Source organism: Phyllopteryx taeniolatus, chromosome 9 (assembly GCF_024500385.1).
Source record: "Phyllopteryx taeniolatus isolate TA_2022b chromosome 9, UOR_Ptae_1.2, whole genome shotgun sequence".
NCBI lineage: Eukaryota > Metazoa > Chordata > Actinopteri > Syngnathiformes > Syngnathidae > Phyllopteryx > Phyllopteryx taeniolatus.
The window spans coordinates 27,469,771-27,487,235 of NC_084510.1; the positions used below are offsets into that span (position 1 = coordinate 27,469,771).

Sequence of the window (17,465 nt, forward strand, 5' to 3'; positions counted from 1 at the left end):
TTTTTATTGTTTGATAAAGCCCCTGCTTCGGGGCCCTTTGTGATAAACCTGCAAAAAAAAATGCTCTGCAAATTTAGAAAGTTGCTCCTCAAATGAAGAAATTATTAACAAAACTGCTCCTCAAAGAAAAAAATATTTCGAGCCTTGGTGTTCAAGGGAATTTATGGCCATTTTTCCAGAAGCGTATTTGTGCGGTTACACACTGATGTTGAACGAGAAGGCCTGAGAATTTGGTATGGATAAACTTGACTGGCCTGCACAGAGTCCTGCCCTCAACCCGATTGACCACCTTCGGGTTGATTTGGAGTGGACAGTGAGCCAGGCCTTCTCATCCAAAATCAGTGTGAGACTTCACAAATATGCTCCCAGAAGAATGGGCATAAACTCACTCCTAAACCTTGTTGAAAGCCTTCCCACAAGAGTTGAAGCTGTTACCGCTACAAAGGGTAGACCAACATAATATAAAATCATTTGGATTTAGAATGGGATATCTCTTAAAATCCTATGTGAGTCAAGGCAGGTGAGCAAATACTTTTGGCAATATAGCAGTGTTTCCCACATATACATTTATTTGTGGTGGGCCACCACAAATAAATGTACATGTGTGAGGAAATTGCGCCTTGATGTGCTCCTTTTGTGTGTCTGCTAATGATCCATACAGCCGATTTCCTTTCTGTCACGAAAATAAAGTCCCCCAAATGACTTGAGTACCAAAAATATGGATATTTATCAATATCAGTATCAAAGCCATCGACATTTGAGAAAGCATCATTCCTTCCACATGCCAATAACGTGGCTCCACCCGGCGTATAATGGAGTCTCGTCACGGCACAGTCGGTGCTGTTTTTGTTTGTATTTGTGTGTATTTTTGCTTGGAAATGCCACTCCGTGATGCGTATAGTCATCAGGATCTTCTGAGTTTAAGATTACATCGTAAAAAGGATTATGGAAGCGAACCAAAGCTGCAGCACCGAGAACGGTGAGTCGCCTTGCATGCGTAACCTAACCCTGTTAACAGACTCCTTTGTCCACAATTATACAGTTTAAAGTTCCACATAAGGCGTGCCGCATTATAAGGTGCCCCGTCCATTTTGGAGAAAATGTAAGACTTTTAAGTGCACCTTATGGTCGTGAAAATACGGTATTTATTGCATCAACACGGTGGATGCATTTGCAGCCAAAGGTCTTCTCTTGCCTGTTCTTTTTGTATTTCCTGTATCCACAATTGCTGCTGAAATGATGCACATTTCTCCACTGTGGGACTAATGAAGGTTATCTAAGGCAATGTTCACAATGCAGGTCAATTCTGATTTTTGTCCTCACTGTGACATGCATCTGAACAGTATAATTCCAATTTTTTCATATCCAACCCAGGCGTCATTGAAATTTGGATATAAATCGGATATGTATCCAACGCATGTGCAATGTGGACGCTCAAGGCACCCTCATCCGACCTATTCGTCAATAAAGCCGACAAGCGTCATAATTGTTCGACAAAACAGACACGCAACAAAAGCAAATGAAAGACAAAGGACCAGAAAACAGTCCGTGATGAAAAGAAGATGCTTTACAACTAATAAATAAGAAAATGTTGGCTCCGGCTGCACAAAAATCGCATTTATTTCCGTAAACACGGCGCCTTGCAGTTGTACGCATGCGCGTGACGTCACGGACGCATTCATCCACAGTAAAAGTCGCATTTGTTTTTGTAATGTGAACGACTGCATAAAAAGATCGTATTGAACAAAAAATCCAAATTAGGCATCATGCCCAGCAGTGTGAACATAGCCTTATATTATAAAGATTTATTATATTAATGTTTTTTTTAAATATAGGTTCCTTTTCTCAAGTGACATAGCAGTGGTAAAGTACTAATTTGTTTCCGGTCCCTGTTATGGCTGTTTAGCATCATACACTACAGTATTTTCCTCTATAAATACATACTATTTTGCCTACTATTTTGCTCTTCAAAGTTGGTTAATCACCGCTACAACGCTGTTCCAGCCAGACTAATGTGACAAGTGTATTGAACCAATTACTTATTTTTGTGTTCTTGCAACTTCATGTGATAGCTTAGCGATCAGCATGGTTTCCCATCTGTCGCTTGTCTCATCCTCCGTCCATCTTTATGACGATACTTAAAGTATAGTTTATTCACTGACATGGAGGCGATGATTAGTGACTTATGCTACGTTGACAACAGACGCGAGACGCACAGTCTCCTCCGCGGCTTGGCATCATATTTAGCCGCGTTATCTGTAGCTCGTAGGTAGCTGGGGCACATAGAATGCAACAAGCAATCCACCCACTTAACAGCAAAAAGCAGCGAGGCTGGGTAACAATCGGGATGCTCCGTTTGGGCTAGTAGCCGCTAGCATGATGACGGAAAAGCCACCCAGTTCCCGTAATTCATTACGACACACAAATTTGAATTATTACAGTAAAAAAGATGTGGCGGTAGGGGAGAGTGTGGGTAGCCAGCATAGGATGGTGTGTAAGATGACTCTGGTGGTGGGAGGAAGATTAAGAAGTCAAAGGCAGAGCAGAGAACCATGTGGTGGAAGCTGAGAAAGGAAGAGTGTTGTGCGTCTTTTTGTGAAGAGGTGAGACAGGCTCTCGGTGGACAGGAAGAGCTTCCAGAAGACTGGACCACTACAGCCAAGCTGAGCAGAGAGACAGGCAGGAGCCTACTTGGTGTATCTTCTGGCAGGAAAGGAGAGAAGGAGACTTCGTGGTGGAACCTCAAAGTACAGGAAATCATACAAGGAAAAAGGTTAGCTAAGAAGAAGTGGGACAGTGAAAGGACCAAGGAGAAGTGAAAGGAATACATTGAGATGCGACGTAGGGCAAAGGTAGAGGTGGCAAAGGCCAAAAAAGACGCATATGATGACACGTATGCCAGGTTGGGCACTAAAGAAGGAGAACATTATCTATACAGGTTGGCCAGACAGAGGGATAGAGATAGGAAGGATGTGCAGCAGTGTGATTAAGGATAGAGACAGAAATGTGTTGACTCATGCCAGTAATGTGCTGGACAGTTGATGAATGAGGAAAATGAGAGAGAAGGAAGAATAGAAGAGGAAAGTGTGGTGCACCAGGAAGTGGCAATGATTAGTAAGGGGGAAGTTAGAAAGGCATTAAAGAGGATGAAAAATCAGAAAGGTAGTTGGTCCCGATTACATTCCTGTGGAGGTATGGAAGCATCTAGGAGAGGTGGCTATGGAGTTTTTGACCAGCTTGTTCAACATAACTCCAGCGGGTGAGAAGATGCCTGAGGAATGGAGGAAAAGTGTGCTGGTGCCCATTTTTAAGAATAAGGGTGATGTGCGGAGCTGTGGGAACTATAGAGGAATAACGTTGATGAGCCACACAATTAAGTCATGGGAAAGAGTCGTGGAGGCTCGACTCAGGACAGAAGTGAATATTTGCGAGCAACGGTATGGTTTCATGCCTAGAAAGAGTACCACAGATGCATTATTTGCCTTGAGGATGTTGATGGAAAAGTACAGAGAAGGTCAGAAGGAGCTACATTGTGTCTGTGGATGTAGAGAAAGCCTATGACAGAGTACCCAGAGAGGAACTATGGTACTGCATGCGGATGTCTGGAGTGGCAGAGAAGTATGTTACAATAATACAGGCCATGTATGAGGGCAGCAGAACAGTGGTGAGGTGTGCTGTAGGTGTGACAGAGGAATTTAAGATTGAAGTGGGACTGCATCAGGGATCAGCCCTGAGACCCTTCCTGTTTGCAGTGGTGTTGGATAGGCTGACAGATGATGTTAGACTGGAATCCCCGTGGACCATGATGTTTGCAGATGACGTTGTGATCTGCAGTGAAAGCAGGGAGCAGGAACAGTTAGAAAGTTGGAGGCATGCACTGCAAAGGAGAGGAATTAAGATTAGCCGTAGTAAAACAGAATATATGTGCATGAATGAGAGGGGTGGAGGGGGAAGAGTGAGGCTACAGGGAGAAGCGATAGCAAGGGAGGAGAACTTTAAATACTTGGGGTCAACAGTCCGGAACATTGATGACTGTGGTAAGGAAGTGAAGAAACTAGACTTTACGCCGATCTGATCGGTATCGGCCGATAATTAGAATTTTGTGCCGATCGGGTTTCATGTCATAATTAGCCGATCCGATCATTGACGTCATCGATCAGCTCTGCAAAAGACATTTACTCCGCGTCGCCGTCTCATATGAATCCAAAAGCTAGTTTATTTTTAGCCTTGTCACGTGTCTTGTGGCACAGTACTGTAACTATCTGACGGCCAATAGTTATTTTCAATCTTGTCGGATAAAAACACGTCATCGGTGTCGGACTATTTGGCGGTGTCTCAGAGAAGCAACACGTCGGTTATTTGCAGTCTGTACACAACTGAAGTACGTCGTGAGGAGCGTCATCTAAATTGCTTCAACAACAAATTTGATCGGGCACCTGAACAATGTACACAAGGAGGAGCATGCCGCGTTCAAGCAACACAGCGTGGAGGAGGAAAAAAAAAAAAAAAAAAAAAAAAAAGAAAAGCCAAACGGATGCAAACTCTGGACAACACCAGTCCATATAGACGGCAGTGAGAAAGTTAGAGTAAGCATGTCATTAGCAGTATTTATTAAAGTAATTTAATTGCAATAACTGCGCTTGGCTGGCGACCAGTTCAGGGTGTAACTCGCCTCTCGCCCGAAGATAGCTGGGATAGGCTCCAGCACGCCCGCGACCCTAGTGAGGAGAAGCGGAACGGAAGATGACTGAATAATTGCAATAAAGTAATTTAATTACACTCAGTTAGCACCCATTTTTTCTGTCATAATGTTGAAATGCTGTAATGTTGATCTGACCTAAACTTATGTCATTGGCCAATCCTTGAATGCCCCATAGAGGTCATTGATGTTTTAACTTTTGTCTAAAATGCTAGAGAATAATTTTGAGCTGGGATGGGCTAAGCAGTACAGAAAATGGATGGATGGATACAGTACTCAGTATACAGTACACAAGTATATACAATAAATGAACAAGTCATGTAAATGGACACATTGCTCCATCTTGTGATCGGATCGGTGATAGTTTATTGTTTTTTTAAACTTGATGATCGGCCCCAAAAATCCTGATCGTGTAAAGCCGAGAAGAAATGGATCCAAGCAGATTGGAACGGGTGGAGGAGGGTATCAGGTGTGTTAAGTGACAGAAGAGTCACTGCTAGGATTAAGGGCAAAGTTTATATGACAGTGGTGATGCTAGCCGTGATGTACTGATTAGAGACAGTGGCACTTAAGAGACAACAGAAAGCAGAGCTGGAGGTGGCGGAAATGAAGATGTTGAGGTTCTCTCGAGGAGTGACCAGGTTGGATAAAATTAGAAATGAGCGCATTATATGGACAGCCAAGGTTAGATGTTTTGGAGACAAAGTTAGAGAGAGCAGACTTCAGAATCAGAATCATCTTTATTTGCCAAGTATGTCCAAAAAACACACAAGCTCTAGTACGACAACAGACAGTCAATTGACAGAGAACACTTTGGAGACAGAAAGACATTGACAAAAAAAGAAAACAGTCACTGAGCAGTAAAGGCTTGCTAGTTATCTGGTAATGCCGGTACATTTTTTTTTTTTTTTTTTGACAATTGTGCAAAAAAAAGAGTCCTCTAGCACTTAGAGCAGTTCGAATGACTAATATTGCAATAGTCCGGTGCAATGACCAATGTGCAAAGGGCGCTGAGACTTCAAGGAGTGTATGAGGTTTAAAGTGACGAGTAGTGCAATAATCTGGGACAATGTTGATTGTGCAAATGTTACAGATACTCCTCAATCAGTGTGCAAATGGAGCAGATGCTACTCTGGCATGAGTGGCCAGTATATGCAAATAGTGCAGCATGGCGAGACAACTACAGTGACAGCACGAGTAATACATAATTGGCCCCACAGAAATGTGACAACGAACTCAAGTCAAAAAATTGCCAGCATGTTGTAATGGAATTGTAGGTCAGGTGTTTAAGAAGTTGATCGCAAGAGGGAAGAAGCTGTTGGAATGTCTACTAGTTCTAGTTTGCTTTGATCGGTAGCGCCTACCTGAGGGAAGGAGCTGGAAGAGCTGGTGACCGGGGTGCGGAGGGTCCGAGAGGATTTTGCACGCCCTTGTCTTAGTTCTGGCAGCGTGCAAGTCCTCAATGGTGGGTAGGGGGGTACCGATAATCCTTTCAGCAGTTTTGATTGTCCGTTGCAGTCGGAGTTTGTCCTTTTTTGTAGCAGCACCAAACCAGACTGTGATGGAAGAACACAGGACTGATTCGATGACCGCTGTGTAGAACTGTCTCAGCAGCTCCGGTGGCAGGCCGTGCTTTCTCAGAAGCCGCAGGAAGTACATCCTCTACTGGGCCTTTTTGAGGACGGAGTTGATGTTGGTCGCCCACGTCAGGTCCTGAGAGACTGTAATTCCCAGGAACTTGAAGGTCTCGACGGTTGACACAAGGCAGCTGGACAACGTGAGGGGCAGCTGTGGCGAAGGATGTCTCCTGAAGTCCACAATCATCTCTACAGTCTTGAGTGTGTTCAGCTCCAGGTTGTGTCGGCCGCACCACAGCTCCAGCCGCTCCGCTTCCTGTCGATATGCAGACTCGTCACCATCCTTGATGAGGCCGATGACAGTGGTGTCATCTGCAAGCTTCAGGAGTTTGACAGTCGGGTTCGCTGAGGTGCAGTCGTTCGTGTAGAGAGAGAAGAGCAGCGGAGAGAGGACACAAGCTTGGGGCGCCCCAGTGCTGATGCTGCGTGTGGATGAGGTGGCCTCCCCCAGCCTGACCTGCTGTGTCCTGCCCGTCAGAAAGCTGTAAATCCACTGGCAGATGGCAGGTGAGACGCTGAGCTGGAGAAGCTTGGATGAAAGGAGTTCAGGGATGATGGTGTTGAACGCTGAGCTGAAGTCCACGAACAGGATCCTCGCGTAGGTCCCTGCACTGTCGAGGTGTTCTAGGATGAAGTGCAGTCCCATGTTGACTGCATCATCCGCAGACCTGTTCGCTTGGTAGGCAAACTGCAGGGGGTCCAGCAGGGGACCTGTGACACTCTTGACCATGTGGTCCAGCACGAGACGTTCAAAGGACTTCATGACCACAGATGTCAAAGCGACATTTAGACCTGAGATTGCAGGTTTCTTGGGGACTGGAATGATGGTGGAGCGTTTGAAACAGGATGGTACTTCACACAGTTCCAGAGATCTATTGAAGATCTGAGTGAAGACTGGAGCGAGCTGGTCCGCGCAGACTTTGAGGCAGGATGGGGACACAGAGTTGTCAATTAACCTACCATGCATGTTTTTGGGATGTGGGAGGAAACCGGAGTGCCCGGAGTAAACCCACGCAGGCACGGGGAGAACATGCAAACTCCACACAGGCGGGGCCGGGGATTGAACCCCGGACCTCAGAACTGTGAGGCAGACGCTCTTTCTAAACAAACAAAAAAAATCTTTATTGTTGTTAGGTTGGTCGCAATTTTACAACCATAGGAAAATGCGGGTTCCGGGGTTATATCAGTTGAAAACCGCTGCCTGAAACTAATGAGCACTTCCTACTTAAATAGGCATGTGAACAGATACAATGGTGACACCTAGTGGTCAACTTGGTGACTTCCATATCTGTTGTTGACCAATACTGGCCACTCATGCGAGAGTAGCATCTGCTCCATTTGCACACTGATTGGGGAGTATCTGCAAAATTTGCTCAATCAACATTGTCCCAGATTATCGCACTACTCGTCACTTTAAACTGCATCCACTCCTTGAAGTCTCGGCGCCCTTTGCACAATGGTCATTGCACCGGACTATTGCGAGATTTGTCATTCGAACTGCATCTGCACTGCAAGTGCTAGAGGACTCTGCATCTTTTTGCACAATTGTCAAAAAAATTATAATAATTTGTACCGGCATTACCAGATAACTAGCAATCCTTTATTGCTCAGAGTATTGTTTGTCTTTATGTCTCCAAAGTGTTCTCTGTCAATTGACTGTCTGTTGTCGTACTTGAGCGGCTCCAACTACCGGAGACAAATTCCTTGTGTTTTTTGGACATACTTGGCAAATAAAGATGCTTCTGATTCTGATACATGAAAATATGCAACTACTGTTATTCAAAATGTGAATTTAATGTACAGTTTACATAATTATTTTTATGTAAATTAGTTCATACACAAATGTTAAGATAAAACATTTTTCTATTGGCATTAAGTTTTAGTGGTTGTTTGGCATTCCAGACATATTTTCATCATGTATGGCTAGTGTTGATCAGGTAGGCATTATATTAACAATTCATTATAGTTTATCCATGATTTCAACTATGAATTATATAAAATAATTGACCTGTGTTGCCAGGCATTGCTTTTTGCAAACAAATTTCTTGTTCCCAGGAAAACATTTTGCGAATATCCTATCTTGAGAGAGAGAATGAGAGAACATTACAGTTGTTCTCAAATGTTTGATTACCAGGGCAGGTATGGATGAATAGTATCATTATGAGTGGCACAAAAAAACATCAACAACGCTGTCATTTATCTTGAAAGTTTGTGGGAAAATAAATTGTTCCAAAATATTTGCTATCGAGGCAAGCCTAAACACATAATATATGAGAGCAAGAGCAATTGATAACACAAAAATATTGCACAACCAGTATAGAAGACAGAGTAACAAGTGTAAAACAAATCTGCAATATAGCAGGACCATGAACCAAGAACTGTGATATCGCGGAGGATTACTGTATCTGTATTCCGTGATAGGTTGCAGATATTCATTGTTCCAGGGCTGGGACTTATTGTTTCCATGATGTGTGTGTGTGTGTGTGTGTGTGTGTGTGCGCGCGCGCATGTGTGTCCTCAAAAAGGATTGGAACAGCAAGGTCAATTCCTTTGTTGTATACTGAAAACTTGGGTTTCAGATCAAAAGATGAATCACTTCTCAAGTGAGCAAAAGTATTGAAATAGACAAGTTAACTTCAAGTGAATAACATTTAATATTTGGTAGCATAACCCTGACTTGCAATAACTGCATCAAGCCTGCGACCCATCGACTTCACCAGACTGTTGCATTCTTCAGTTGAAATGCTTTTCCAGGCCTTTACTGCAGCCTCCTTCAGTTCTTGTTTGTTTCTGGGGGTTTCTCTCTTCAGTCTCCTCTCCAGGACTGACTTGGCAAGTCTAAAACTTTCCACTTTTCCCCCCTGATGAAGTCCTTTGTTGTGTTGGCAGTGTGTTTTGGGTCATTGTCTTGTTGCATGATGAAGCTTGTGCTGATTAGGTGGATGCATTTGTCTGTAAATTCCCAGACAAAATGATTGCGTAGACTTACTACTACTACTACCAACATGAGTTACATCATCAATAAAGACGAGTGAGCCCGTTCCAGAAGCAGCCATGTAAACCCAAGCCATGAAATTACCTCCACCGCGCTTCACAGATGTTTTGGATCATAAGCAGATCCTTTTTTTCTCCATATTTGGCCTTAACATCACTTTGGTAGAGGTTAATCTTGGTCTCATCAGTCCATAAAACTTTTGAGGCTCATCTCTGTACTTCTTTTCAAAATCTAATCTGGCCTTCCGATTCTTTTTGCTGATGAGTGGTTTGCATCTTGTGGCCTTTATATTTCTTATCTTGAAGTCTTCTTCGAACAGTGGATTGTGATACCTTCACCGCTGCCCTGTGGAGGTAGGCAGTGATGTCACTGACTGTTGTCTTTGGGTGTTTCTTCATCAACTTTCTGTTGATACCCTTTGCCGACCTGTTCGATGTCTGTTGCTCAGTACACCATTAGTTGTTCTTCAGGACATTTCAAATTGTTTTATTGGCTATGCCCAATGTTTGTGCAATAGCTGTGATCGATTTTTCCTCTTCTCTCAGCTTCAAAATGGTTTGCTTTTCTCCCATACACAGCTCTCTGGTCTTCATGTTTGCTTAACAGCAAATGCAGTTTTCGCAGGTGAAACCCAAAGCCAAAAACAAGCACTAATGTTTAAGCAATCAATCTAAAAGGCAACACCTGAGCAACTAGAAACACCCACCAGTCACATGTTCCAAAACTTTTGCTCACTTGAAAATATGTGGGTTCAAACAAAAGGTCCTCTGTTCTGAGTTGTTTAACACATCTAGATGTAAATACCAATGAAATAAAAGTTGGAATTCTGAACTTTTGTCTCATATTCATCTTTTGGTCTGAAACCCAAATGTCTTCAGTATAAAACAAAAGCAAAGGAATTAACCTTGCCATTCCTATACATTTGGAGGGGACTGTGTCATGAGCTGCCCTGCAGTACTATTGTTGGAGCCTGGGTGGCGCTTTGCGCCCTACCCCACCCCCCCACCCCTCTCTTTCCAGCACCTTCCTCGGCCGCGCACCTGTCACCAATCAGCCCTCCTTACCAACACTACCGTTCTGAACTCTGTGTTTTTCCCTTGTCCGCAGTGTTTCCTCCGTGTCCCTCGCCAAGTGGATTTCTGGCCCCACGTCACCAAGCCAGCTGCCTGTCCTCATTACTTCCTGCCATGCATTCTCTGCCTTAACATCCCGCCAGCGCATCTCAAGGACCATCTCCATTTCCCTTTTCACTGTTCATCACAACCAATCTGCCTCCGCCTGCTCTTGGGTCCAGTCTCCATCCATTCATGACAGAATACTCTGGCCAATCATGTCCCCAGAAACCCCGGAGGTACTAAAATATGCACTCACCCTGTAAGGCCCACATAGGGCGACAGGACAAAGCTCTTCAAGAAATCATGGAATGTTTACACTCCCTTACGCAACAAGTCTCCCTGCTTTGTTCGAAGATGCAATCCCACCACCCCCTACTAAATATTCCTTCCAAGCCCACAGCCTCCGAGCCACCCCGCCCTCCTGTACAAAGAAGCTCATGTCCCTCCGCCCGAGCCCTACTCCGGGGACCGAGGTGCATGTAGCCAGTTTCTCCTCAATTGCTCCCTAGTTTTCAACCTTCAACCGTACAGTTATCCCACCGAACAATCCAAGGTCGCGTTTGTCACGAATCTCCTCCGTGGCAAAGCAGCCAAATGGTCCACCCCGTTATGGCACGACTCCTCACCCGGTACTCCAGTCAGTTGCCGAGATAACACAAGAGACGGGGGTCCGAGCACATAAAATTACTTCCACTGTGAGCACCGCGCCGTCAGTATCTCACCTGCCTTCTGCACCACCTACTTCCCCTTCGTCACCCCCCCCCCCCACTGCACCTAATGAGCCTATGCAAATTGGTAACACACGTCAAGATCCCCAGGAACCTCAGCGTTACTCCATCCAGCGGCTGTGCATTTATTGCGGTCAATCAGGTAACTTCATTGCGACATGCCCCTTGCGACCAAAAGACCAGGCTCCCCACAATCCAAGAGCGCCGTGGTGAGCCAAACCACCATTTCCTCTAAGCTCTCCTTCCCGTATGACCGTTCCTGAACCCAGGTCCTCAGAACTGTGAGGCAGACACTCTAACCAGTCGTCCACCGTGCCGCCGAATCACAACGTAAAGAATCTAAATCGAATTGAATCATGAAGTTCTTAACAATGCCCAGCCCTACCCCTAAGTTTGAATATAGTGTTCATTCATGGACAGGCCACGATGAGCACAGAAATCCGATAACAAAGCACACTCAAAAATGTTTTATGTTAATGGGTAAAGGGGGAGGGCCCAATAATCTTTGCTTCTGCCTACTCCTTTTGGGCAATGTGAAGGTTGTCTTTTCAGTTGCTGCCTGGTGTTTAATTGCTCAAATAATATGAAATAAAAATGGTATTATAAGTGAGAGAGAGGAGTGTCATGGGAATTTTATCATTTACTATTGGTATATTCATTGTTCATTGCTTTTGCTGTTCCAACCTCAAAGTTCACAATTTATACAGACAAGTATCTGTCCTTTGTTCCAGATTTAAGACTCACAGGATCCTGAATAATTCTTTATTCCTACATAAACAGCATATACAGCCTTGAAATTGCATCCATAGACAACATGAATGGCTGTATAAATTGTGTCTGAGGAACTGAAACTGGGTGACTCAAACTGGCGAGGAGTCACTGTGTGGCACCCAGTTATGAATGTAATATTGATGCGCTTTCAGTTCAGTTCAGTTCAGTTTATTTTTGAAAGGGGACAATGCAATTTCATAAAACACATGAAGTACACATGGTTAAAAAAGCCAGAATTAGCCAGAAGGCTAGTTTTCATCTGTAGTCCCCTGGCCATGATGTAAAAAAGCAGTAAAATACATCTACAAGACAATATAATACAGGATACATAATCAAACTATACTATTAAGAGAGAATAAAACCATAATTTTTTTGATCATAACAAAAAGACAACATAACATACTTGTCTTTTAGTGTTGGCAGCTATAGGTTAACTAGCCACATTTTCAGTTTTTTTGTGAAGGCCTTGTATGTTGTAAGCAGTTTAACCTCCTTAGGTACTGAGTTCCACTCACCAGCGCTTCTCACTGACCAGGCTGACTTACTGAAAGTGCTCCTGCGCAGAGGAATGAGACAATCACCTCTGACAGAGCCTCGAGTGACACGCTCAGAGCTGTTTCTTTGGCTGATGAACTCAGCCAGAGGAGCTGGGGCCAAATCATGCAGTACTTTATAAATCAAATTTAAATCTGCAAATATGTGAAGACGGTCCCAGTTTAAAAGACTGTATTTTTTTAAAATTGCACAGTGATGATAGTGCCTTGGTTTTTTATCCATCACTTTAATTACTTGTTTGTACAAAACTTCCAATGGTTTTTTTGCATTCTGACCAGCCTGGGACCAACTGGTTATGCAATAGTTAAAGTGACTAAGAATCATCGAATGCAGGTAAATTTTTGCAGCTTCAGTTGACATTTCATTCCGAATTGCACGAAAATTTGCGAGGTTTAATTTGATATTTTTACACAATTTGTCAATATGGGCTTTAAAGGAAAGCTGTGAATCAATTATTAACCCAAGATATTTGTATTGGCTGACAATTTGCATTTTTTCTCCATTAACAAGTATGTCGGGGTCAGGTGATACTCTATTTGTTTTAGTGAGATACATGCCTACAGTTTTAGAAACGTTTAGCTGTAGACAGCACTCCTGCAACCAAGTTGTGACACAGGACATTGCTTCCTAAATAAAGGTAAGGAAATATAATCAACATATTATCCTATTCTAGAAATTCCACACATTATTGAGATAAATAATATTTGGAATAATTATTCCAAACTGTTGGCATCATAAACATTAAACTACAAGTTAAGATACAAACGTTAACATTATTGTCAACCAAGTATCGGCGCAAGGTCTAATATTCCATGTTTTCGATACCGCTTAACCTCACTCAGGTTGCAGGTGCGCTGGAGCCCATCCCAGCTGACGTCTGGCGGGTGAAACACCCTGGACTGGTCACCAGCCAACCGCATGGAACATATAGACAAACATGCAGAAACAAGCATTCACACTCACATTTGCAAGTTTTCCCCATTGTGGGAATAGTCAAAGTTATTAAGGTTACCTTACATTTAAACCCAAGGACAATTTAGACTCTTCACTTAACCTAACATGCATGTTTTTGGAATGTGGGAGGCAACCGGCGTACCCGGAGAAAAGCAAAACAGGGATACAAAACAAAATATAGAATACAAAACAGAAAACATCCAAACCCCACAAAGCAAGGCCAGAGCCCGGATTAAAACCCGTGACCTAAAAACTCGGCAGTCTGATATTGAGTAGTTAAGATACACCATGTGAAGATCATTTTTCTCCAGTTTCTACTTCTTCCTATGCAACTCCCAGCAAGCTGGAGCCAATTCCAGCTGACTGGTTGCCAGTCAACCACAGGGCCCATTCAGACAGACAACCATTCATGCTCACATTCTGGCTTCAGAAGAACAAACTAAGATGAACTCAGGCTACTGTTTTAAGCATACTTATTTCTTAAGTGGGCCACATAGGTCACAACCAGAAGTGTTGCCACAGGGCCAATGAAAAAATATATCTCTTTGAGGGCCTCCATGTCAATGCCACATATTGAAAATAGACTTTCATGGGGGCCCTTCGAGCCTCCCCTTGACATCTCCAGCTCACAACAACGCTTCTTCAATACCAGCTAACCCTATACAGTACAATGTCCAAATGTTAACTACTACACTACCACACAGTACACGAGTGTACTTCCAGATGCTGGGGGATTTTATATTCAGTCCAAGCGCGTGAAAGTTAGTTGATCCACACCAGCGAATTTTGCAATGCACACAGCACGTGATTAAATAATTATTGTAAAGGGCTTTCCAATCAGGGGAGGTGAATACTGTTTCATCAGTTAACGAAGTGTGCTGGTCCATTTTGATAGCAGGAGAGGCATTATACATGCCCGCAATAAACTAAGTACAAGCGGAAACCTTCCAACGAGGACGGAGGGAAAGGTTACGTGGCGAAAACGCGTCGATACGCTCAAGGTTGTGGTAGTTCTGCTAACAGACGACCTACCTTGAAGAAAATGTTCTCATTTCAGCCGCTTAAGCGACATCCGACATGAGCCATTGTCAGCGCCATAGTTGCAGTCTCACTGGACGGCTGTTGGGGCTCAGCGCGCACTGGCCACTGTTAAGAGTCGTTTTCTTTCAAATATTCCAGTGAGAAACTAAAATCCTGGCGCGATGTCGCAAACGTAGCACAAAACATTCCAATTAAAAGCGACTATGTGGACCGTTGATCCCCCGTTGCAGTCCGCGCTCGTCGGGGCTATGCGGGCATGCCAAACGTAGCACTTAAGCTCGTGTAAATGGTGAAGCCCACCGAAAAATAACATGATTATATTCCACATATATATTTTTAGAATAATCTGTTTGGAGTTATTAGCGAAAAATTGCCGACCCCGCTCAGCTATAACTCCGCCTTCTTCTCCGAGCGGCCTCTCTTCAGATGTCGACTAGCGACTGAGAGTCACAAAGCTGTCAAGCACATTGAGGGCTCGCCGTTTTGATTTCGATTCCTCACATGCAAACAGCCGCCCAAAAAAGCATCACGTTGAATAAAGTGTGCTTACCTGCCGTGGAACCAGTCCTTGCAAGCATCGCATTCAATCATAAATTGAGTCACGTCGTAAGGTAATCTGCAGATGCAATAGACGGGTACAGTCGCCATGTTCGATTCACAACTACGTGTGTGTGCGTGTGCGCGCGCGCGTGCGTGCCCTGTGGTCCGGACACATGAACCTCAACGTCCATCTCTTTCACACCATTGTACAAGTTTTCAGTCGTACGGATCAGCAGAAGCAAAGGAATGAGAAACAGGCTTTCCTGAAATCCATTCTAATCATGAATATCATTTTTTTTTTACGACAATGTGCTGTCTTCCATTTGGTGACAGTCCGACAGCAAGACAGTCTCGAAAGCAATGGTTCTCAAATGTTGTGACCCTGGGACCAACATTTTTCGATTATCGCTAAGTCACGATCCACTTTCACGTGAGTTAAGAACAATAAAGAACATGTATCTTTTAAAAATAGCCTTTCTAAACATATGTACGATATCACATTTTTCGGCATCACCTTTACATGTTCAAAGTGCTTTTCAGAGCACCTCGTTAAGAAATTGAGGATTAACATGATAACTGCATGCACAACAATTAATATCTTGAATCAATCAAATCAATCATTTGTCTTTTTTTGGGGAAATGAATAACGCAGACCAAAGCAACCATAACATTTGTAACAGGATTATTGTTACAAAACCATTTTTTTAATACAAGAGGCTGTTTAAATGCAGCTGGAAGTTTTTCATTGAACTACTATGTATTCTGCAGTGTAATTTTTGCCGATATTAAAAGTTTGGATGTTTTCTTTTAAGACAGTAAGGAGTTAAAATAGAAATAGTGGAACATGTTGGAAGGCTTTTTGTTTAAAAATTCGACCGGTGAAAGCCCCCTTGAGGAAAGAAGACACCTACGTCATCCCACATGGTCATTCTTACAGATTAATTTCCGCATATATAAACGGGGTTCTTCTTGGCTTGATGAAGCCAACAGAACCACCTCATCTGCAAAAAGCAGAGATGCAATACTGAGGCCACCAAACCGGACCCCCTCTACGCCTCGGCTGCGCCGAGAAATTCTGTCCATAAAAGTTATGAACAGAATCGGTGCCAAAGGGCAGCCTTGGGGGAGTTCAACCCTCACAGGAAACGAGACCGACTTACTGCTGGCCATGCGGACCAAACTTTGTCACCGGTCGTACGGGGACCGAACAGCCCGTATTAGGGGGTTCGGTACCCCGTACTCCCGAAACACCCTCCACAGGACTCCCCGAGGGACACGGTCGAACCCCTTCTCCAAGTCCACAAAAGACATGTAGACTGGTTGGGCGAACTCCCATACACCCTCGAGGACCTTGCCGAGGGTGTAGATCTGGTCCACTGTTCCATGGCCAGGACGAAAACCACACTGCTCCTCCCGAATATGAGATTCGACTTCCCGACGGACCCTCCTCTCCAGCACCCCTGAATAGACCTTACCACCGAGGCTGAGGAGTGTGAGCCTCCTGTAGTTGGAACACAGGCTTTCTTAAAAAGGGGGACCACCACCCCAGACTGCCAATCCAGAGGCACTGTCCCCGATGTCCACGCGATGTTGCAGAGGCATGTCCACCAGGACAGCCCCACAACATCCAGAGCGTTTAGGAACTCCGGGCGAATGTCATCCACTCTCGGGGCCACCGAGGAGCTTTTTAACCACCTCGGTGACCTCAACCCCAGAGATAGGAGAGCCCGCCTCAGAGAACCCAGACTCTGCTCCCTCATAGGAAGGCGTGTCGGTGGAATTGAGGAGGTCTTCGAAATATTCTCCCCACCGACTCACAACGTCCCGAGTCGAGGTCAGCAGCGTCCCATCCCCACTATACACAGTGTTGATGGTGCACTGATTCCCCCTCCTGAGACGCCGGATGGTGGACCAGAATTTCCTCGAAGCCATCCGGAAGTCTTTTTCCATGGCCTCACGAACTTCTCCCATGCCCGAGTTTTTGCTTCAGCGACCTCCAAAGCTGCATTCCGCTTGGCCAGCTGGTACCCATCAGCTGCCTCAGGAGTCCCGCATGCCAAAAACACCTAATAGGACTTCTTCTTCAGCTTGACGGCATCCCCCACCGTTGATGTCCACCAACGGGTTTGGGGATTGCCGCCACGACAGGCACCGACCACCTTACGGCCATTGCTCCGGTCGGCAGGCTCAGCAATGGAGGCACGGAACGTGGTCCACTCTGACTCGATGTGACCAAAGTTCTGCCGGAGGTGGGAGTTGAAACTCCTTCTGACAGGGGATTCTGCCAGACGTTCCCAGCAGACCGTTACAATACGTTTGGGCCTGCCAGGTCGGACCGGCATCTTCCCCCACCATCGGAGCCAACTCACCACCAGGTGGTGATCAGTTGACAGCTCCGCCCCTCTCTTAACTCGAGTGTCCAAGACATGC

At 44.6% G+C, this 17,465-nt stretch overlaps 1 protein-coding gene across 7 annotated transcripts in view; it reads right to left on the reverse strand.

Annotated features, from left to right (window-relative positions):
• The window catches only part of phf2 (PHD finger protein 2), a 217,640-nt gene extending 202,376 nt beyond the window's left edge, over nucleotides 1–15,264 (reverse strand). For 3 of the 7 annotated variants that reach the window (XR_009790231.1, XR_009790230.1, XM_061785746.1), the window contains exon 1: nucleotides 15,046–15,264. Coding sequence is in view for 3 of the 7 variants with exons in the window: in XM_061785746.1 (XP_061641730.1) it covers nucleotides 15,046–15,143 (98 nt within the window). In the remaining 4 variants the exon portion in view is untranslated. Of the gene's footprint in view, nucleotides 1–14,486; nucleotides 14,940–15,045 lie in introns of those variants that run through there. The other 4 variants (XR_009790232.1, XR_009790233.1, XM_061785748.1 and 1 more) reach the window with 4 other exon arrangements.
• Between the last annotated feature and the right edge of the window lie 2,201 nt (nucleotides 15,265–17,465).